The sequence below is a fragment of the Salminus brasiliensis genome, chromosome 22 (genome assembly GCF_030463535.1).
Source record: "Salminus brasiliensis chromosome 22, fSalBra1.hap2, whole genome shotgun sequence".
Taxonomy (NCBI): Eukaryota; Metazoa; Chordata; class Actinopteri; order Characiformes; family Bryconidae; genus Salminus; species Salminus brasiliensis.
Window position 1 is genome coordinate 9297604 of NC_132899.1, and position 23946 is coordinate 9321549.

At 41.7% G+C, this 23946-nt stretch overlaps 1 protein-coding gene across 1 annotated transcript in view; it reads right to left on the reverse strand.

Moving 5' to 3' along the window:
- The window catches only part of LOC140544131 (rho GTPase-activating protein SYDE1), a 36334-nt gene extending 16370 nt beyond the window's left edge, over positions 1 to 19964 (reverse strand). The window contains exons 1-2 of the mRNA XM_072667522.1: positions 19699 to 19964; positions 266 to 949 (exon numbers count right to left, since the gene is read on the reverse strand). Coding sequence (XP_072523623.1) covers positions 266 to 949; positions 19699 to 19783 — 769 coding nt within the window. The 5' untranslated portion in view covers positions 19784 to 19964. The remainder of the gene's footprint in view (positions 1 to 265; positions 950 to 19698) is intronic.
- Positions 19965 to 23946: the final 3982 nt, after the last annotated feature.

The window sequence follows — 23946 nt, forward strand, 5'->3', positions numbered from 1 at the left end:
AAATCCTGTAATTTGTGTTGCTTCAGTGAGCTTTAGGTGCCCATGACTAAAGCTGATAGGTAGCATGATAGGTACTGACCACTGCATACCAGAAAAAACCCACAATACCTGCCTGAGGTTTTAGAGATGCTACTGTAGATGAAAGTAATCAATGTTTTTCACTTTGCCTAATGTTACTATTATGTTATGGCTGATCGGTGTAATGTATCATGATATTTTTGCTCTCCAGCTTTCTAATCTGCTGAATGTCAGCAAGGTTTCTCACCTTTCCTCTCCTCATGCATTCCCTCCATCTCTCTTCTCCTCCACGGATCCCTCGATCCTTCCCGCTCCTTGATTCCAAAGGCCCGAGCGTCCTCCTCCTCCGGGATAGGGTTGTACCAAATGTTGTTCTCGGCCTGAACTGGGTGTCTCCAATCTGTAAGGCAGGCCGGATAGGCCTCGTCTGGAGCCTGGGGTTTTCCTGTAGAGAGTACCCAAGCTCGGCTGCTTCGCTCCAGGTGCTGGAGGTAGGCCCCCTGCCCGGACAGCTTAGCGATGCTGGAGGTGATAGAAAAGTCCGCAGACAGAGGAGTTAACTCGGGCAAGCCTGTGTCATCTCTGTCTCTAAAGTAACCCAAGTCTCTGTCCAAATCTTTCCATCGGTCCAACAACCCGTCCTCCCTGAAAGTCCTCTGGCTCCAGGCCTGTTTCGAAGCCTGGGCCTTGCTTGAGCAGCCATCCCGGTCTGGAGTCACAGAGCTGAGGCTGGAGAGCGGATCGGGGCCTGCCGGGTCCCGGGACGAAGAAGAGGAGAGTTTGGCCCAGTTCTGTTTTTTGGAGACGGTTATCTGTGTGTATCTGATGACGTCCGCCTCTACAGAGGAGTCTGCCTCTGCAGCAGCTACAGAAGAGGATGCCGATGATGATGAGCAAGAGCCGTGGACAAGATCTGTCTTGGCTGCTGCATCTGAGAGAGAGGAAAAAGAGTGTTTGGTGATGGAGGTAATGACACCCCTGTTCAAAGATGTTCTGTTGATTATCTTGAGTAATAATTACTAAACAAACAAACTTAAATTGCTTACAGACTTGCCTATAAGAAGACTTATGCAGCGACATCAGCAGATGTACATCTAAAACAGCATTCACAATTCCAAACAACACAATTCCCACATCAGTCTAACCCTACAGAGCGCTTCATGTTTCAAAAAATGTTATGTTCAAATCTAAACTGTAGACTGCAGAATATTTTGGAATCAGAAAACATTTGGACTGTAATGTCAGACAAACAGTAAATTTTCATTAGAAATTTACATTTACATTTAAGGCATTTAGCAGACGCTTTTATCCAGAGCGACTTACAAAAGTGCTTTGCTATTTACCCAAGAAAAGGTAATAGACTAATAGACTAATAATTCAAAGATCCTCTAAGTTTAGACACGACTAAACACAAGACAGTAAGGAGACCACTCTGCTGTTCGCTGTTCTGGGTTTGAAGACAGCGAGCGACTCTGCTGTTCGGACACCCAGGGAAAGCTCGTTCCACCACTTTGGTGCAGGACAGAAAAAAGCCTGGACACTTGTCTTCCATGGATTTTAAGGGATGGCGGGTCGAGCCGAGCCGTACTTGATGCAGATCGGCTTTTGATAATTGCCATCAGGTACGGAAATCAGAGTCACATATCTGTCCCAAAACAACATTGGACTGACATCAAGCACAAACATCAGAGAGATATTGAATTTCAGTCACTAAACAGCGTGACCTACAACCCACCACTGCATAAACGTCTGACAATGTTAGAAATTCACATTGTGTGGTCGTACACATTATTGCTGCTGTACATTAAAGCTGTTGAGTTTTGGTTTCCATTCCTCACGGCTAAAAGTTGGTATTTAACATTAATATGATGTTGGCACATTTGGAAAACATCAGATTATGGTTACTAAGCATCAGAACTTAAAAACAACAAAATATCAGGTTCAACTGTGTTTACTAGTCTATGTCAAACTGACGTTGGCAGTGGACATTGTCCTGACATTGAATTTTGGTCACCTGACCAGCTACTGACCAACATTCAACCAGATAACAATGCTGTCATTGGCGGCTAGCAGGGTAATGTCTAAAGCGACCTTTACTCAATATAGTAATGGATGATCCAAGAGAAAACGTATTTATCTGAACTTACTTTTAACTTTTATGTATTTTAACTGTTCTATCAAACAGGTGTCAGGTAATCAGAAAAGAGACATGCACTAAGACCTTCCGTTTCCTGGACAAGAGAATAAGACCTTGTGTTGGGTTTTGGTCACCATACCTCACAAATAAGTGTTGGCATTTAACATCAATATCATGTCAGCACGTGTCTTAATATCACAACTTAAAACCAACATAATATCATGTTCAGAAGTAGTCTGAAAAAAAGAAAACATACTAAATGTTTTATGAGCTATCAGAACCACAAAAAAATTTCATCACTTACATCGCTACAGGTGTACAGGTGGTATACTGCGCAGAACTAAGACCGTCCGTTTCCAGGACGAGTTAATAAGGCCTTATTCAGAGTTTAAATATTTAGTTTGAGCAGAGTGACTAACTGCAAGCAGAACTGCTTTTTGGAAAGGCTGCTGCATTCTGAGAGCTAACGGCAAAGCCACCAAATTGAATCGTGCAGAAAGTGAATTAGTCTGACGACAAAGCCATGTGCTGTCTGAGAGACGTTAACCTTTACAGAGTTTGATCTGAGAGCATTCCTCCCAAAAACAACATTTCACAGACGGATTTCTGCTGACGCACTCCGACACAGACCAAATGGAAGCAGAAGAGAGGGGAAGAATAAAGAAGACCAAATGCAGGCATGATGGAGAGGGCAGAAGCTACCCTCTTTTTCCCCCTCTCCTTATTTCCCCTTCTACTCTTAGTGCTCCACCTATTCTCCCCCTTTCACTCCCTCGCTCTCTCCTTCTTTCTTACATCCTGCACATCTGGAAGTTTCTACCTTCTCTTCCTTTTTCGCTTTTTTCTGAATATCTTATTCAGCTCCATGACCTATTAATAAAACGTCTCTGTGTGTGTGTGTGTGAGAGTGTGTGTGACAAAATTCTTGTCTGCTCTAAACTCCCAATTCCACTGTGAGAGCAGATTGAGGCAGCATTAGCACATTCCATATGCTATACTGTTCCATATTAATATTAGCCATAATTATAATTAATGGAGATGGATGGATAATCCGGCTATGTATCAGAATCTGACAATACCGATGAATACCAATTTTCTACATATGATCCATATTTTAAAAGTAGCTTTATGTGAGAACTGCCATATCTTGCTCCTGTTCTCCCCTACAGTTGAGATGTAGGTCATACACACTAAGCCACCCCTAAAGGACACACTTTACACATGCATTTATGGGCAAGCAGAGTTACAGATCCAGCACTGAAACTGAAAGAAGCATGTGGACTGAGAGAGTAGGGGATTATAACAGGATTTGACACAAATTTGACACCAATATTACAGTTCTTGTGAGCGTTATATCCTGTCTGTGTTTTTCAATGCAGTTTAATTAAGTCCCCCTCGCCCACAGTACCAACTATAGAGGTGCTACTCAGTCCCTACTACAGGTCAGTGAAGCATCAACATGATTTTGAAGCTGATGTTGTAATGTAAAAACGCTACACAGAGTTGCTCTAAGGATTAAAGCAGCTCTGTGCAAGGCCTTCATCACAGACCCTGCAGTTCCTTATTCAACCACTAGAACCACTGGAAATAAAGACATTACTCACAGCTGCAAATGCCTATTAAACCTAGTATATGGATCCTGCTCCAACTGATGCTGCTGATAGAAACATGTGACCAGTCTGGCAGTTTTTTTCCCCGTTGTCTCAAACTTACATATTTGTAGAATGTGTAAAACTTATTTGTCTCATGTGGGAAGCAGCTAAACACTAACACCACTAATTGGATACCACTCTCCATCACAGTACGTCACTCAGTCCAGTACAGCGAGTGTCAGGACACAGCAGTGCAGGCCAGCAAAGAGAGAGGACCTCATCTAACCATGACCAAACGTACAGCAGCAACAGTCAGAAAGCTAAAGGAGTCGTGTCCAAAGTATTAAGGTTTTTTAGCGCTAGATAAAAACAGGTTCCACAGCGCTTTAAATGTGGTTGAATCCAAAAAACAAAGAACATTTCATCTTGAGTGATGAGGAAGCCCTGCAAGACGCATTATCAAATCTGCCTGGAAAAGTAAATGTGGCACCCAGCCCTGCCCTCGTTCATTGTTGGCCCTAAAACACGGATTGGTCCTATTTGCTCTTATAGGGCTACAGTGATTATCATTTTATCATTATTTAAATTTTTTAATGATGAAGAGGCGCTGGCTGGCTGCTCATGTGTCGGAGGAGGTGTGTATTGGTCTTTGCCCTCTCAGTGTCGGGAGCAGTGTATATGATAGGGGTTGTATATGTATTGTATGGGTTGGGTAATTGGTGATCCAAACTGAATACAAAATGGGTAAAAATCTCAATTAAAAAACTCTATAAACTCATAAATACACTGGATCAGATACATCTTGATGAGGGGTATAAATACCCCACTGCACTGCTGACTGTTGTGCTGAAGTTCTTGTTTAAACCTATAGTTCTGCACCTAATATAAAACCTTCATTTATAGTTTTGTCAAAATGAAGGAACTTCTACAGAATGTGTAGCAGAACTGATTTGTAGCTTGTTTCTTATCTCAGGCTCGTCTGTGGGCAGCGATGTTTCTGTGATAAACCTGAGAGCCGTCAGTGATCAACAGATCTGTGTTCTTCAGTCTGACCAACAGAAGCACTTTCTGCTCTACAGCAGCTGATTAACTCTCAGGGGCCATGCAGGAAAAGGGGGGGGGGGCGTTTCAAAACACACATGCACACACACACACACACACACACACACGTGTACACGCACACACACACACACACACACACCCCATGTACGAGGATATTTATTAAAATATTCTGAATTCTGTTTTATTAATTATAAAAACAATGTCCTATAAAACACACACACACACACATTTTGGGGGCATAGAGAAAACAAATTTAAGAACAAGAGACAGAGAGAGAGAGAGAGAGAGAGAGAGAGAGAGAGAGAGAGAGAGAGAATTTTGTCGGAACAAGCAGCTGTTGTGCAGCCCAGAGGTCATCAATGACCAGTCTGTGTAAGAGCTTCCTTACAGCTGGACTGAGTGAGCAACTTAACACACACACACACACACACACACACACACACACACACACACACACACACACAAACACACACAGATCCTCTATTCACTATTCATTGCAAAGCCCAAAAATACACATGCAGTCGAACACACACCCACACAATGTATGGACTCTTTCAGGTTCCCTGTTTAGCTCTGATGTTAATTCAAAGAGAGGGAGAGAGAGGGAGAGAGAGAGAGAGAGAGAGAGAGAGAGAGAGATACATCCAAAGAATCATGTTGATGCTCCACTGACTGTAACAGGGAGAACAGCGTCTTTGTCACTGCCACTCTGTCCTGCACTATGGAAATCCACTATGGTGGAGCTGCACGAGAGCTCTCACCAGAACTGTGTAACGCTGCGTAACCAGAGTCATATTAGTGTAAAATCCTGCCATTTTACTCTATCGCCTCCACATGCTCCTTTCACTTCAGCTTGTCAACAAATGCATGTGTACAGCTGACCATGAAGAGTGATCTCCATTTGCTACAGTGGAGTAAAAGTGAATTACACTCCACAACTGTTGGGGGAGCACCAGTGCCTAAAGGAAATGGACACACTGAATGTTTGATAAACTGTCAAAACCACAAAAAAGTGGTCTCCTATTTTTTCCCCAGAGTTATATATATTTGTGTGTCAAGCAAAAACCTCATATCTTCAAAACAGCAACTTTACAGAAGAAGCAAAAAAAAACATAACTTTCAATGCAAGTCAATGCAAGTCATTTTGGAGCATTTTATTGGTCCATTCATCAAGAATGAAATTGTAACACAGTGTAAAGAACAACTGCCAGACTCGCATTATGTCAAAAAGTGAAAAACAGCAAAAATGCAAATACAAGGTTTTTGCGCAACGGTGGCAAGTATTGTTTTTTGTGACTTCACAAAAACAGGGGCCTTAAAATGGGCTGTTTTTCCAGCTTAGTTTCCATATATAGACTGTATGGAACGTGTATGAATGGCTTACACTCTACACAGAGCTCTTTTATTTGGGAAAAGTGAGGAAACTGAGGCTTTCCATGAGAGGGGCTCTTTAATTCCAGCAGTGCTGCAACATATTAGACAGCGAGTAAAGGAGTCAGAGAAGCAGTGGAAAAGTTTGCAAAGAACATAAGCCTTGAACAACCCGTTAAGTGTTTTCCCAAAAATGCCCACCCCCAACACCCCCCAGCCAGGCCCAAAACACACACACACATACATAATTTGAGACATCCTGTCAGAAAGCAGCACTCATATCACGCTCTAAACACGGTCACTTTTTTATTCTTGCAGTAGAAGTTTATTCACTTCGGAACAACTTTTCCAGGCAACAGAAACCATTTTCCAGTGTTTTCATTTTTCTAACATATTTTCCATTCTCCACATCAGCAGCTATAGCTCTCAGCTATCTACTGGAATGGCCAAATAAAAAGGAAAAAGGGAAAAGACCGATAAATAAGTGCCTCAGCGCTCAGGAGTGAACTGTGGTCAGAGCTGAAATCTTTCACTGCCTTTTTGCCTCATGACTTTCCCCACAATGCACTGGCAGCACTGTGTGTCCCTGTAAATATGGGAGACGTTCCTTAAAAGTCATTATTGAAAGCTCTGCCTCTCGTTTCCATCTTTAAATCGCTGCTGTTTTCTAATCTCTGTACCCACTCTTTCTTTCTCTCTTCAGTAGAACACTCTGTACTTCTACACTTACGCTCTCGTTCTCCTACCATATCTCTCCATCTCCAGATCCCTTGTGGTCTCAGTTTCTCTCGTGCGCTCTCTGCTGCATGCATGTTTTCTCTCTCTCTCTCTCTCTCTCTCTCTCTCTCTCTCTCTCTCTCTCTCTCTCTCGAACTGGAGTATCTCCAAGTTTCGTTCAGTTCAAGGTAGCCTCATTGGCATGACTGTATTTAATACAGAGCTGTAAAAGCATTACAAAAGAACAGCAGTAGCAATAAAAACAATGACAACAGCAAACAACTGCAAAAACTATGATATTAAGTTATAGAAATTACGGCAAAATAACTACAATTCTAATCAATATCACAAGAAGTATTTCAATGAGTGCACGCTACATGCTGTTATGCCACTGACCAAAAGCACACTAAGTGATGGATTGCTTGGGTCAGTGGCGTAACAGCACGTAGCGTGCTTTGGGTCAGTGGCGTAACAGCACGTAGCGTGCTTTGGGTCAGTGGCGTAACAGCATGTAGTGTGCTTTGGGTCAGTGGCTTAACAGCATGTAGTGTGCTTTGGGTCAGTGGCGTAACAGCATGTAGTGTGCTTTGGGTCAGTGGCGTAACAGCATGTAGTGTGCTTTGGGTCAGTGGCGTAACAGCACATAGCGTGCTTTGGGTCAGTGGCGTAACAGCATGTAGTGTGCTTTGGGTCAGTGGCGTAACAGCAGGTAGTGTGCTTTGAGTCAGTGGTGTATCAGCACGTAGTATGCTTTTGGTCAGTGGTGTATCAGCACGTAGCGTGCTTTGAGTCAGTGGCGTAACAGCATGTAGCGTGCTTTGGGTCAGTGGCGTAACAGCACATAGCATGCTTTGGGTCAGTGGCATAACAGCATGTAGTGTGCTTTGGGTCAGTGGCATAACAGCATGTAGTGTGCTTTGAGTCAGTGGCGTAACAGCATGTAGTGTGCTTTGAGTCAGTGGCGTAACAGCATGTAGTGTGCTTTGAGTCAGTGGCGTAACAGCATGTAGTGTGCTTTGGGTCAGTGGCGTAACAGCATGTAGTGTGCTTTGGGTCAGTGGCGTAACAGCATGTAGTGTGCTTTGAGTCAGTGGCGTAACAGCATGTAGTGTGCTTTGAGTCAGTGGCGTAACAGCATGTAGTGTGCTTTGGGTCAGTGGCGTAACAGCATGTAGTGTGCTTTGGGTCAGTGGCGTAACAGCATGTAGTGTGCTTTGGGTCGGTGGAGTATAACACAATGGAGTTTGTTATATGTGACATGCAACACTTCATACTGCAATGCACCAACAGAGTAAAATCTTTAAAAACTGCTATCCACTACTCTCCCATACTGAGTCCTGTGATTTTAACTCTACTTGACTATGCTGCATTAAATTAAATAAGACTGATTACACTCTTTGTAATAAAACATGCAGATAATCAGTGCACTTTAAGCACTGACGATTTCTACGATACATTCATAAAAGCATATTGTGTACCATGACAAGAAAATCAAGAGAGTTAGTGAGGTCAGGATGTTGGATGATCACCACCTAGGGCTGGGCAGTTAATTGAAAGTTCATCAAAGCCAACATTCAGAACTTCAACATTATCTTGCCTATGCCAATATATACATATACATACATACATATGAGAAAGCACATCTTGGGCCTCAACCTCACCTGCCATGACCCCACAGTCTTTTTTTTTCTCTGGGCAACTGTTTTTATATGTGCCCACTTTTATGACCTGACTGTGGTCAGATAGGAGATACTCTTTCAGTCTCTTCTTTGGGACCCAATAAACCCTGTAGTTTACATGAAGGTTTTTTGAAACTCTCTGTACTGCATTCTGTCTCTGTCTCTCTCTCTCTCTCTCTCTGTCTCTCTCTCTGTCTCTCTCTCTGTCTCTCTCTCTCTCTGTCTCTCTCTCTCTCTGTCTCTCTCTCTGTGTCTGTCTCTCTGTCTGTTTCTCTCTGTCTGTCTCTCTCTCTCCCTCTCTCTCTCTGTCTGTCTCTCTCTGTTTCTCTCTCTGTCTCTCCCTCTCTCTCTCTGTTTCTCTCTCTGTCTCTCTCTCTCTCTCTCTCTCTCTCTCTCTCTGTCTCTCTCTCTCTCTCTGTCTCTCTCTCTGTCTCTCTCTCTGTCTCTCTCTCTCTCTCTCTCTCTCTGTCTCTCTCTCTGTCTCTCTCTCTGTCTCTCTCTCTCTTTACAGCTTGCATTCACACTGCTACTTGCACTCTGAATCTCTCAGCTTTCATTATCTCTCTTTCTCTGTAGCTTACATTTGCTACTGCCTGCTGTTTCTTTCCCTCTCTCTCTCTACTGCCTCTACCTTCCCTCTTGCTCTCTCCTCAGTGCACACACACCCGTCTCGCTCTGATTCGTAACTGAAAACATAGTAAAGAGGGCGTAAGCTCCAGAGAATAAACACCATTTCACTCTACTCGTCACTCGTCCCAACTGTAGCTCCTCTGATCAGATAAAGCTGCTTCAGAGGAAAGGGCCATGCATCCTCATCAAATACACACACACACACACACACACACACACACACACACACACACACACACACGCACATAGGGGAAACTCCCTTGTAAACATCTGTGTTGCCCCACTTTGTGCTCAGGATGTCGTACAGGGTGGATCATTTTCTCTCTCGTGTTTGGAGAAATTATGCTATCAGGCCGCTGCTCCTCAGCAGACGGTACAGGAGACACTTGGCACAGAGCAGCATCATCATTTACCACTTAGGTCAGACGCTGACACATGCACTCCCCCCCCCACCGTCTCGTTCCTTACCTCAAGCCTCAGCACAATATTATACCTTGCCAGAATATGGGGTCATGCATATGTCCCATGTGTATTATGTTATTATGTAAAAATAACCTTTATTAAAAAGAATTATATGTCCCGTATGTATTTATACATATATACTATATAGAGTAAAGCACTGGGACACCTATTTATTATGTATTCTAAAATCAAGGGTATTCAAAAATGTATATTGCTTTTGTTGCAGTGACTTTTTTTTTGTTATTCTGTTACTTGTGTTACTTGTGTGCTCATGTATTTTCCCCTTAAAATCATACTAGCATATGTGTGGCCGCTCTGTCCAGTCTGTGACATGGAAGCAACATGGAGGAAAACTCAAACACCAAGCTACCAGAGCAAATCAAACAGCTTATGTAATCATTCATCAATCATAATTGAGGTAATTGTGATATTGCCCTGCACCATCACCACTCCCCTCATCCCAAACACCTCAACTCATCCCAAAAAGATTTGGATGGAGCACCATCATTCCAGAGAACACAGTTCCACTGCTCCACAGCTCAATGCTGGGGGACGTTTTACCCCTCTTGCCCACACCTGGCATTAGGCATGATGGCTCATGTTTATCTGCTCCAGTGAGACCTATTCTATTGGCAGTACTTCTCCACAGGGACTAGACAAGCTGTGTGTGTGCATTTGCACACCTCCGTCAACAATGGGTGCAACTTAAAGTAGCCGAATGCATTCATTAGAAGGGATGTCCACAAACATTTGGACATCTGGATGAGTAGACCTATAGAAATGCTCTAAATGACTTGGAATAAACTCTTATTTTACATTGACTTCTATCCATTTTTTTCGATAATATGCAAGCATCTATATGGGATAAAATAATATCATGAAGGTCACACAAAAACCTTGTATCTTCAAAACTGTAGTTTCACATGAGGAGGAAAAAACCCTCTTAACTTTTAATGGAAGTCCATGTAAAAGAATGTTATTCCAATTAATTTTGGATCATTTCTATTGGTCCATTCAAATCAACAAATTATAATTTATCATTTTGGGGGGGAATATATATTTAATAATGTATTTAATGTGTCAATGCTTTTGCACACAAGGCATTTATTGTTTTCCTTTGCATATTTGTTAATTTAAGCGAATTAATAGTAGACATGCTGTTAACTGCACAGCAGTGTTTTCTCCTAAGAGGATGTGAACTTATTTCCTTCAAAGGAACTTGGAAGTACTGTATGTACAAGTATCTATATACAGTAATCATTTTCACGCCCAACCCTAATTAATCTCAGGAACCAAAAATAACAATCCTTTCAGTTAAATCAATTAAAAAAATGCTGTTTTACACAGCTTTAGTTTTGTCGTCCATGACTCACTTCACTAACAGACGAGGTCTGTATACAACACTGACTTCGCTCAGTTCAGCAGGAGTAGATTCCGCATGTGGATCGAAGGAACATAAACATTTACAAAGTCTCAGAGACACTGGAGAGCAATCTTTATCCAGTGTATCTTGGTTGCATTTACATTTGCCTATTGCACTGATCAGCCAAGGACGAACGAAGTCGTTAAAAGAGTAAATAAGCTCCTCTGGGCCTGGTTTTGAAACACATCTGTTCTGCAGAGGGGTAACACAGCACTCCCTGATCTACAGCAACAACAACAACGCAAACGAGTTCAGCAGAACCGGCAAAAGGAAGCCCGGGAGGAGGAAACACAAAGCAGAAAAGGAAAGAGGAAAAAAATGGGATTGAAAATATAAATATGCTTATAGGACAGACAGGACGCAGAGCAGGAGGAAGTCTGGCTTGCTCTCGCCAATACAATCCTTCATTATGTAATGACCAGTGAAGCGGCTGCAGTCCTACAGGGCTGCACCATATACGAGAATTTACACTACAGAGTCATTACCTAGCAACCATACTGTTATCAGATTTATGCCAGTCTTCTTCCGTTTTCTAATTTTTCTGCCGGATTTTCACCACATAACTCGTCTCGCCGCTTTCAAGATATCAACTGCATAGCAACTGCCTAAAATACCACTGCAATCCTCTTGCAGCACTATAGCAACTTTCTGGCAGTACATAGCATTGCAACACTAAAGCAACCACCTGGAAAACCATGGCAACCACCTGTGATATGACAGCAACCATCCAGCAACACCATAACAACCACAGAGCAACGCATAGCAGCAACAGTTTAGCAAACACCAGAGATACCATCACAACCACCTAGCAACACCAAAGCAACCGCTTAGCAGCACCATAGTAAGCAATTAGCAACACCTTAGCAAACACAGGAGATACCATCGCAACCACCTAGCAACACCATAGCAACCACTTAGCAGCACCATAGTAAACAGCAGAGATACAATCGCAACCACCTAGCAACACCATAGCAACCACTTAACAGCACCATAGTTAGCACTTTGCACTACCTTAGCAAACACCAGAGATACCATCGCAACCACCTAGCAACACCATAGCAACCACTTAGCAGCACCATAGTAAACAGCAGAGATACAATCGCAACCACCTAGCAACACCATAGCAACCACTTAGCAGCACCATAGTAAGCATTTGGAAGGAAATACCTTAGCAAACACCAGAGATACCATCACAACCACCTAGCAACACCATAGCAACCACTTAGCAGCACCATAGTAAGCAATTTGCAACACCTTAGCAAACACAGGAGATATCATCGCAACCACCTAGCAACACCATAGCAACCATGTGGGATACCATAGCAACACATATGAGTTAATAATGAATTCAAAATGAGTTTACATATCAGACTTCAAACTTCAGATCAACGAGCGCTCATTATGGTTTTCTTTAATCAAAGAGAATAAATGATCATCAAAACATAGTAGTGACTAATAAAATATAAATCTGCACATTTTCAGGTTTGTTTGATCACATTCTGAGAAAGCTCTGAGAAATCATGCCATTATCAGAGAAGAGTTAAAAAGAGTTAAAAGGTTCAAATGTCTTTATTCTGACCAAAATGATTTAGTCTGCGTTTACTGGGTTCTTGATTCATCAAAACACCCACAGAAACACACACTGCGAATGACTGGGGCCCGTCTGAATGCTCGCAGCACACAATAAAAGCTCTCTGGTTTGTTGGAGGATTGATTTACACACTGCAGCCATCTGTGATATCAGCACAGCAAAAACCGAAATGATGAGTAGCCCTGAAATCAGATGCAGATACTACAGTCTCCATGCAGGTCATTGGCTGCGAGGAATGTCACCAGTAAGGGCGTAAAACGTACAGAGAAATTATACCCATGTGAAGGAATGGATACTGTATCAAAAATATACACTACTGCACCTAACCAAAGCAATTACCTAGCCTATAAATGTGTGTGCCTGTAAACTGACTCTGTAACATTAATATAAGGTCAACTGAAATGTAGTGTGTTGTTAAATTTCAATTCTATTAGAAGTTTTAAAAGTTCACACAGGACATCTCAAGTACATAACAGGAATGTGCACTCCAATTATTTTTTATTAAAACAGTCAAAACTTTGGTTTTGGCCATAATTAACATGGAGTGTATTAACCACAGCTAGAGTGGTTGTGGCTAACATGACCTACATAACTTTCTTCCTAACATAACGTCTGTAACAACATGATCGCATGCAGGCAACCGTGTTTTCGGAGTAGTAGAGTGTGCGGCCTGCCGGTGGTCCACAGGCTTTTTAAGGCCTTAATCGTCTTGTGATAGAAAGTAATGAATATCCAAATAGTGCATCGAGCATCTTAAACGGTTAACTGGGCGCTCAAGTACCCGTGCACATCCCAAGTACACACACAGCATGCATGTCATTATCTGGTGATGAAAGTCTTCCTACTACTCTGCGTGTGCCAAGAGCCAGCAAACAGACGCCGCGCTCTTTGTACTTCAGTATGAAACTAACTCCTTCTGCTCTGGTCAAACAGATCTGCTGAGTTCAGATCACAGAGGGAGGGACAGACGGTCCTGTTTGACTCTCACGTAGTTCACAGAAGCTCAAGATAAAGAGATCTATTGACAATCATTACAGAGCATGAACATACCACACACACACACACACACACACACACACACACACTATAGGGTTGTCATGAGGCCATATACACACTGTGAGAAACATGCAGACGGCTGCTTAACAGCCATGACCCTGCAGCTGGGCACTCTCTCTCTTCCCCCTCTCTCTCTTCCCCCTTTCTCTCTTCCCCCTCTCTTTCTTCCCCCTCTCTCTCTTGCTCGCTCGTTCTCTCGCTCGCTCTTATATAATGCGAGTACATTGTTTAGTTGTGTAACCACATCATCACATCAGCATTACAGCACTGCTTATCAAACAAGAGCACAATGTAATCACACAGTTTACAACCTCCCCCCCTCTCTCTCTCTAGAATACACTCATCTCACTCTCTCTCTTTTTCTTTCTCTCTCTCTAGTATACACTCTTCTCTATCTCTCTCTCTCTCTCTCTCTCTCTCTCTCTCTCTAGAATACACTCATCTCACACTCTCTCTCTCTCTCTCTCTCTCTCTCTCTAGTATACACTCATCTCACTGTCTCTCTCTCTCTAGTATACACTCTTCTCTCTCTCTCTCTCTCTAGTATACACTCATCTCTCTCTCTCTCTAGTATACACTCATCTCTCTCTCTCTCTCTCTCTAGTATACACTCATCTCTCTCTCTCTAGTATACACTCATCTCTCGCTCTCTCTCTCTTTCTCTCTCTAATATACACTAATCTCTCTCTCTAGTATACACTCATCTCTCTCTCTCTCTAGTATACACTCATCTCTCTCTCTCTCTCTCTCTAGTATACACTCATCTCTCTCTCTCTCTAGTATACACTCATCTCTCTGTCTCTCTCTCTCTCTCTCTCTAGTATACACTCATCTCTCGCTCTCTCTCTCTTTCTCTCTCTAATATACACTAATCTCTCTCTCTAGTATACACTCATCTCTCTCTCTCTCTAGTATACACTCATCTCTCTCTCTCTCTCTCTCTAGTATACACTCATCTCTCTCTCTCTCTAGTATACACTCATCTCTCTGTCTCTCTCTCTCTCTCTCTCTAGCATACACTCATCTCTCGCTCTCTCTCTCTTTCTCTAGTATACACTCATCTCTCTCTCCCCCTAAAATGTATCTGTTAAACTCTCTATGTGTAGCCAGCCTCTCTCTCTCTCTCTCTTTAGTATACACTAATCTCTCTCTCTCCTTAAAACTTAAACTGTCTATCTGTGTGCCTGCCTTCCTCTCTCTCTCTCTCTCTCGTATACAGTAATCTCTCTCTCTCAGTAGTATACACTCATCTCTCGCTCTGTCTTTCTTTCTCTCTCTAGTATACAGTAATTTCTCTCTCTCTCCTTAAAATATTATACTCTTAAACTCTGTCTATCTGTATGCCTGCCTGCCTCTCTCTCTCTCTCTCTCTCTCTCTCTCTCTTTCTCTATGTCTCTCTCTCTCTTTGAGCCATGCCCCTTCAGCAATCGCATAGTTCACATTGTGTCACTATAAATGCAGATAAACACACCAACACACACACAGCTAGGAACTGTTTACACACACACACACACACACACACACACACACACACACACACATCAGAGCTAGTTCCTGGTGCTAGCGCACACATCATAGTCCGGCCAGAAAGCTACTTTCCCTATTTTAGACATAACAGAGAAAGAGGGGGCGGGAAGAAACGAGTGGGAGAGAGAGTTTGTGTGATCAGTAGAGAGAGAGAGAGGGAGAGAGACACTGTGTAACACTGTGATTAGGCTGCTCCTTTTAATCTTCAGTGACTGACATTAATTGACAGCTACTGAAACTAAAGACAGGCGATACGGCAAAAACACAACTCTGCATCACCACATTTCACAAATTCAAGAAAACGAATAAATGAAGGAGTATGATGTCATATTGGGCTCACAGCCAAGCTAATGCTAATTGCTTCTGTGGGGTTTATGCAGTTCCTGTACACTTACTGTTGTTGTTTACAGGCTCTGTAAATGGTCTACAGCTGGGTTTGATCCACAAAGTGTGTTGTGGAGTCACTGATGGTACTCACAATGCACTGTAACCACAATAATGGTCTCCTTATTTCTCCTCGACATGGTTAAGTCCTGTTTGAGACCAGTAAAATGTTCTCCTGCTTCTGAAACTCGGCTCCTGAGAAACAACCCTTGGATTTTCTCACTTGATCAGAATAATATCTCACAGGAGACTGATCTCAGCTGAATAAGATTTATATAAGAGTCTAAGATCTCCTCTGATCAGAGATCACCATCTCAGAGATCTTTCAGCAGTCTATCAGAGCAGAAGGAGATCCCATGCTTTTCTAATTAGTGTCCAAACCCCCTCACAGTTAAGCGCTGATGTTGACCTCCTCTTTTCCCCTAAGGGGGGTTTAGGAGAAGGATTTCAGAAACCAGGGAAACAATACTGAGATCTGCTTAATTGGTTGTGCCCAAGCATCATACATCTTCATCATCTTCATCATAACCATCCTCCACCACTACATTCAACATACTGGAAATATTTCTGTGTAGGACTGGAAACAAATGCCGTACGGAGCGTCTGCTATTTTAACAGCAATTCAAGAGAAAGTGTCACCACCACCACCACCACCAAAAACCGAGAACAGAAATTAAAGGGTGTCAGCCTGGAACTCGAGAACATCCTCCCTGACAAATAGATCTGCAGCTAAATGAAGGCCCAGATGCCCCAAAACAGAGTTCGGTTTACTCCCAAACAGTCAGATTTAGTTACCCTGTAGGAGTTAAATAGCGGTCATTATACAGACCTCCAGCCTACACCACATGGTCAATGGGTGACTGATCACCCATGTCTGGCTGGAATCTCACCTGAAATGGACTGCAGCCCCAGGGCACTGCAGTGGGTCAATGACCGGACAGGCAGCAACAGCAACTCTGCCCCTAAACCAGCTGTCAGATCAGATTATGTAACTTAATGCTCATTTTTGTGTTACACTGCAAAGAATGACTGTTTGAAAGGTGATACATTCTTAAATGTAGGACTTAAGATCGTCAGACTCACTGACCAACACTTTGTACCTCTATGATGGTACCTGTAGATGAAATGAATAATAAAAACAACCCTAGCATTGAATGCATATTCATTTTATTCCAAGTAATTATGGATTGGTGTGTTTTTTAGAAAATAATTAAATAATTGTTTAATTTAGTTCTAGATTTAAACCATCTTATCCAGTTATGCATCTTATGCAACCAGTGCAGTAAGATATATTCAGCTAAAGAAGTCACTTAAAATCAGCTTAATCTTCTACAGCTTTAAGATATTAAGGGGTCTCTAAAATGAACTGTTAATTTGTATACTACCTTTATATGTGGAGGTTCTTTAAACTTAAAAAATGGTTCTTCACACTGTTTATTATTCAGTAATTACATAGAAAACAATGCAACCTGCTAGAGCGTTTGCTAGAGTTATGAGTGAGAAACCACCAGCAGGACTTCTAAGGACTTCTGAACCATTCGTTAAAATGTGAATCAAAAGTGGTTCTTCTGTAACATCACCCACAGACCTCCATTTGAAAGGCAGAAAAAGGTTGAGTAATATAGTACTATTAGCACAACAGCCTTATAATGGGGGATTTCCATATATTTCCAGCTCATGTGTTTACCTTGGTCAAAATGGTTTTTTTATGTTTTTGGCAGCGCATGCCATTCTATTCCTGGAGTAAGGCCTTCTGGGAGAATGTGATATCATTTAGAGTGAATTAATAATTAAACAGTTAACCGATACTCATTACTGAACAAACTCAGGAGGACAGCCTTTCTCAAGAGTTTTCTATGACAAGCTGGCTTAAACTAAGCCAAAGCAAGCAGATAAAGTAAGAGGCTTGTCAGTTCAGCTGTGATCACCTTCATTTCCTCAAAGTGCTTAAAATGTGAAGTGTTAAAATCTGTATATTACCCAGCTTTACTCAACTCTAACAACAGCTCAAACTGTACCTCAGATAATACAACAGAATCTGTGCAGCACTGCTGAAGACGGACATCTAAAAGTATGCTGTCGTGCCTAAACTGCTTGAACACTTTCCTTTTTTTCCCCTCCAATATCCCATCCAAATGTTTCTGCTGACGTCGGCCCAATGCTGATACCTGAATTAATGCTATCTCTGGCGGCTGCTGAAGTTAAAGCCTGAACAGTTCCCAGTGATGATAACACACAGACAAAACCCGAGGACTAATCTTAAACTTGTGAAGCTTTAAGTAAAGTGTTGCAGTTGAGAACAGCTTGTTTTCAGGCTTAGTCATTTTAAAAACCAGGGAGATGCAAACCTAAAGATAGACAAATCCATCACAGCATTTGTTTACTTAATTGGTTATCAATGGGTGAATGTTGCACTCTGTGTTATACTTTATACTTTATATGTAAAGCTTTAGATGAGAAGCACCTCATGCACTTAGTTACTAAGGTTTAAGTTGTGGACATGACCAAAAAAAATAAAAAATAAAAAAATAAAGACATTTACAGCGTTTAGCTGATGCTCTTATCCAGAGCAAACTAATTAGTATAGTGCAGCATAGTCACCCAGACCAGGAATCAAACCCCAGTTTACAACATGGCGCGGTAGCTTGTAGTGGTGTTATCCCTTGCAGCACACAAACCACACAACCACATATAATTAAAAGGGTGATGCTTTGCAACAGTGACACTGTGTGCCCTTGTCCATTAATTATAATATAAAGTATTTTTCGCAGGAATTTGCTTAAATGGGACCCAATGGGATATTACTGTTAAAAGAAATACAGGTCTGCTTGTGCTGAGGTGGTCAATATGGTGGACGGAGGTTGGGGGTTTTGTGTGAGGCAAGTATAGCGTACATGTGAAAAACACTGTTGTGCCATTTCTAGTAGTAATTCATTTACTCAGACCTGATGGACTTAGAGATTTCCTACTATTTTCAAAAGCCAACTTTTGCATCTACTCATGTATTTTTAACGGAATGAAATTTTGAGGGAATAAATAAGTCCCTTAAATGCAGTCCCGTCCACTTTGGAGCTTTACAGACTTCGCCTCTTATCCTCATAGATGCTGGATGTACTACGTACTAAAGTTACAGAGTATTTTGTGGGTTTAATAAGTTGTTTTTAGCACTTTTAGCACTTTATCTGGCCATTATGTAACTTTTAGCACTGGTACCTTGCATTTAGGATGGTTTCAGTTTAGCTTTTAAAGGGCCTACGTCATGCTAAAGTGAATGAGCATATTTCAAACTACATCAGATGTTAATTTGTAATTAATAAAATGAATAAAAAGTGCTGTTCACACCCCAAATCAATACTGTTCTTATGAAAAAATGATGCTGCAAAAACAGACCCTTTTGAATTGAGTTTTTGGGATGTCCCTACAGCCAACAGGCAGCATTGCCACCAATTAGGCTCAAATATGAGGAGGTTACATAGAGTGTTTCAGTCCGGGGGGCTTTCGAATGGTGAATGGGGCACACAGCAGGCCAGCCAATCAGAACACAGCTTGTTTAGGTATATCAGTCTTATGGCCACAGTAATACATACAGTCTGATTAATTCTAAGGTTGGATAAGGCTAGAAAGTATGTGGTCATGTAAAAATGAAATATGGCTAAATATGGCTGTTTTTGGTGCATAAATTTACACAAACAATAAAAGTGGACCTCAGGGGGAATTAAATTATAAGACAAATGTAGCCAATGGGTCCTTTAAGTTTAGGTTAAGAAGAAATCCATCAATATGAGTCTCCTTCTGCATGCATTAATTTTCAACAGCTTTTCTGACCCAGTACTTTCATCTGGATCAGTCTTTGGTTGCTCCTCATTTCACTGCAATAACAACACTCTTTACTGGAGGATGGGTCCAGTCCCCACTGAGAGGCACACTGCCCCAGAGCAGACGCATACCTCCACACTAAACACACAGCCCTCAACGTCTGACAGGACGTTAAACGAGCTGCAGAAGACAGTAGTAGTAGTACAGTCAGTATAGGCGTGCGCTCCCTCACCGTTAAGTTTGGGGTCGGTTTTGCGGCGGCTCCTGTCTTTTCCCCGGAGTTTGGAGAAGGTGCGCTTCAGCAGGGGCTCAGCCATGCCTGAAACCCCGGATCCCCGGGGTCTAATCTGATTATTCTGTCCTCAGTCGTGGCTCTCGAGATGTTGTTTCCCCGCCTTTAATGAGTCAAAAAGCCTAAACCGCCCTGCTTAAACTCTGCGCTGCATGCCTGCTCTACGAGAGCCACCCAGCGTGTCCATCCCAGCGCTGCTGTGCTCAGCTATGGCCAACTTTCACAGGAAACAAATTCCATGGATTCTTTCCCAAACTGTTTTTTTTCCACCCGTTGCTGCCTCTGACGGGGAAATTCCCAAGTACTTATGGGAAATGTAGTCCCAGTGCTAATTAGCTGTAGGCGGACTGTAGGGCGGCTGCGTGGCAAAGGAGGTAAATTGTGAGAAACTGGGGATCAAAGAGTTGAAGCTGAAGTTGGCCTTTAATGTTCCCAGTCCAATTTAAGGTGGAACAGACATTTAAGGTGGAATATGCTATTCCATATGTCCACAAGGGCTATATGTGTGGCCTTACCCCACTGTAGTGTTTGCATGGGGGGCTGTGCAAACGTCTTAGGCATCTAAGCACATGATTTAATGTAATAAATGATTTCTGTCAGTAATGACGTATATATATATAAATATGTATATATGTATGTATACATATAACAACATATACACACACACACACACACACACACATATATATATATATATATATATATATATATATATGTATATATGTATGTATACATATAACAACATATACACACACACACATATATATATATATATATATATATATATATATATATATATATATATAAATATGTATATATGTATGTATACATATAACAACATATATATACATATATACACACATATAAATATATTATGTAAAAATACGTTTTTACTGTAGAAACTCCCGATCCCATTAGAACAGATGCAGGTAAACAGAAAAACAGTAAAAACTGCACCCAATTTATCATTCTGAAGAAAGTAGTTGAGATTAGGGCTCGGCAATATAACCAGATTTTATCGTATCGTGATGCATTTTTATGGTGATACACAATATGCTTATTTAAGCATATCGAGGACATTGTCAGTGCTTAAGGAGCACTGTTCAGCTGCTCGTTTTGTTACAGACAGTGTAGTAATCCTGCAGCACATTTTAAATAGATACCTCTGTACTCAGGGTGGGAGGGTATTTGAATATTAGTTTTTCTGAATCTGTCACTACAAATGCATTATCATGTATCGTAAAAATGTCTTTAAATATTGTGATCTCATCTTTTCTAGTTGGGATCCTGTGAGCTAGTTTGAAGCTCCAGCTTCCAGCTCTCCTGGGCGGACCTAGTCAGCACAGCGTGGATGTGTTCAATTCCATCAGCAGCAGCAGCTCACCTGATTTACCATCATTAAGCACTGATTTACCAAACCAGGTGTTGGAGGAGAACTCGAAATAATACTAGACTCCACGAGGAGAACTTTGGAGATGTTTTAATGAACACAGTGATGGAAAACCACAACTTTTCGTATGAATGTTATATTTATTCTAATAAATAGCATAATTAGTCCTAAGTAAAGGATATTATTCAAATGCCTATGGATAACCAAGTATTTGGATTTATTTATTTATTTATTTATTTATTTTACTTCTGATGCAAGTCCAAATATTACACACAACATCATGTATCATGAAAATGTCTATTAATATTGTGATTATAATATTTCTACCATATCACTTACACCTACTGTAAATTACTAAGAGCTGCTACTTTCAGAATTGTACTCTTAAGTTCTTTCAAAATGTGCTTATATTTTGCTGCACTTCACTGAATTTGTACTACTTTACAATCTAGGTGTTATTATGTTAAATTATGAGATCTTTGGAAATTGGGGATCAAAAAGTGTTGAAAGGTTAAGAAGCATGAAATGAGCTGCTAAGCTGAAGTTGGTATTTAAGGTAGAACACACAATAAAAAAATAACAGGCCATCTTCAGCATTGTGTGTATAAAATGTGCTACTTTTGAGTATTAATATAAGTTGAGGCTGCTCTCCACACCTCATCTGCACATTGAACTAGAGCACTTCCAGACCACAAAGACATCCACTGATCCAAAGCCATTAAACAGGCCACGGAAATCACAATGACGTGCACTGATCCTGTGAGCAGCACAAACAGCAAGTCATGAAGCAAAACCAGCTCTGATTCATAAGTTTACTTGCATGGGTGAAAAGGTTCTGTGAGGTTTCTGCTGACCACCAGAGGCATTTTGAAGCACAGTAGAATTTCTTGTACCAGCAGAGTCACAAGTTCTTATTACCAATAAAATCACACAGCAGCGTGACGCGTCTCACGGCCAGGGATATAAATACCCTCGTAACAGGAACGTTCTCTTCTTTCCTCTTCTCACAATGACACAGGCTTAGACAGCTCTCAGAGCCAACTTTGTCTTCCATATAATACTAAAACAGCAGCTAACTTTACTTTAGCTCACATTGAGTTGAGTTGCTACTGCTGCTTCTATGGGCTAGAGCTTATAGCAGAATGCCTACCCTATAGCTCCAACTGGAGCCATTGCTTAAAACACTATGAGCAGGAATCCCCAGACAGGGATTAAGCCTAGTCCTGGACTACACAGCTTGCTGAATAAAGATTCCCCATTGAGGCCAGGACTAGGCCTAATCCCTGTCTGGGAAACTGACCCCATATGTGCAAATATCTCTATCTTATTGTCAATGTTTCTTCTCAAATCAAGAATATATAAGTGGATTTGTTACTTTGACAAATTTCATGGTTAAATATGGTACATGTGGTGTGAAATGTTGAAAAACAGTAGTCATGACACACTGACTTAGAAGGGGTTTTGGCCTAATTTTTATTTTTTTTCCCCTAAAATACAATTATGGTGGAAAGGTGCAACTGTGTTCTCTGGAATGATGGTTGGTCCTCCATCCAATACTTTTGGGATGAGTTGGGGAGTTTGGGACAAGGTGGGGTGGTGATCATCCAACATCCTGACCTCACCAATGCTTTAGTCGCTGAGTGCAATCAATTCCCCCCAAATCCCCATCCGTGGACTGTTGAGACAGTTACTCCAACAAAAGCAAGATTTTTAATACCCTTGATTTCAGAAGAAACAATGAACGAGCATGTGTCCCAATACTTTTGACCATATATATAATATATATATAACAGATGTAGGTTGAAAATGGCTATATCTGTGTTGTAGACATCAAAACCCCAGGTTTCTCCAAATTACTCGGATGTTCCTATGTCATACAGTTATGTTTAGCATCTGTCTCCTTGTTTGGTGGATATTCCAACAGGACAATGCAAGATGCCACACCTCCCCTCAAGTGACAGGGTGGGTTGGTTTTGTGGCAACATAGTTACCAGAGTCAAACCCCATTGAGAGCTTGTGGGACTGTGTTGGCAAATGTGTGCAGAGGAAAAAGCCAACCACTGTAGGAGGTGTGTGGACAGCAGTAAAGAATTTGTGGGAAGCTGTTAATTTAGATTATTTTAAGAAAGCAGAGTGAAGGAGGAAGCCGAGTGAGGTGGACATCCAGACCGGAGGAGGACCCAAACAGGGGCTTTCTGAGCTGAGGCTGAGAAAGGCTGAGGTTTTTAGGGCAGCGAAGAGGAGGGATGCTACTCATGTCAGTGTTTTGTCACTCTGCCAAGACGTATTTCTGCCTGCTGGGCAGTGCCAAAAGATGTTTCCACAGTAAATGTTTGAACAGCGAGTATTTCGGTCACCACCCTGCACATTCTCCCAGTTCTGACAAGACAATCCACCTTCCCCTCAGACAGAGAGCTTGGTGGTGTTACCTGAGGTGACCTTTCTTGTTCTTTAATCATGGTATCCATCATGCACTGTGTTTCCCATGACCTCTAGTGGTCACTAGGAGGAACTGTGGCTATTTTGAACTGTGGTTCTATGAGATCCAGATTTGAGAAGATTCCCAGAGGAGAACTTCCATAAAGCAGGGTCTTTTTTTATTACTGGCTGTGTGTTACATGGTAGTGGAAAGTGAGGCTAAATATCTACGCACAAAAACAAAATATGATCAGTGAACACAGGGTGTGTGTCAAACCCTGGAGCGTTCATTTGACACCAAAAAGCAGAGCAGCAAACATCAGCATCATTAAACTGAAATATATTTTAATGCTACATCAAAATCTGTGGAGCATTTATGA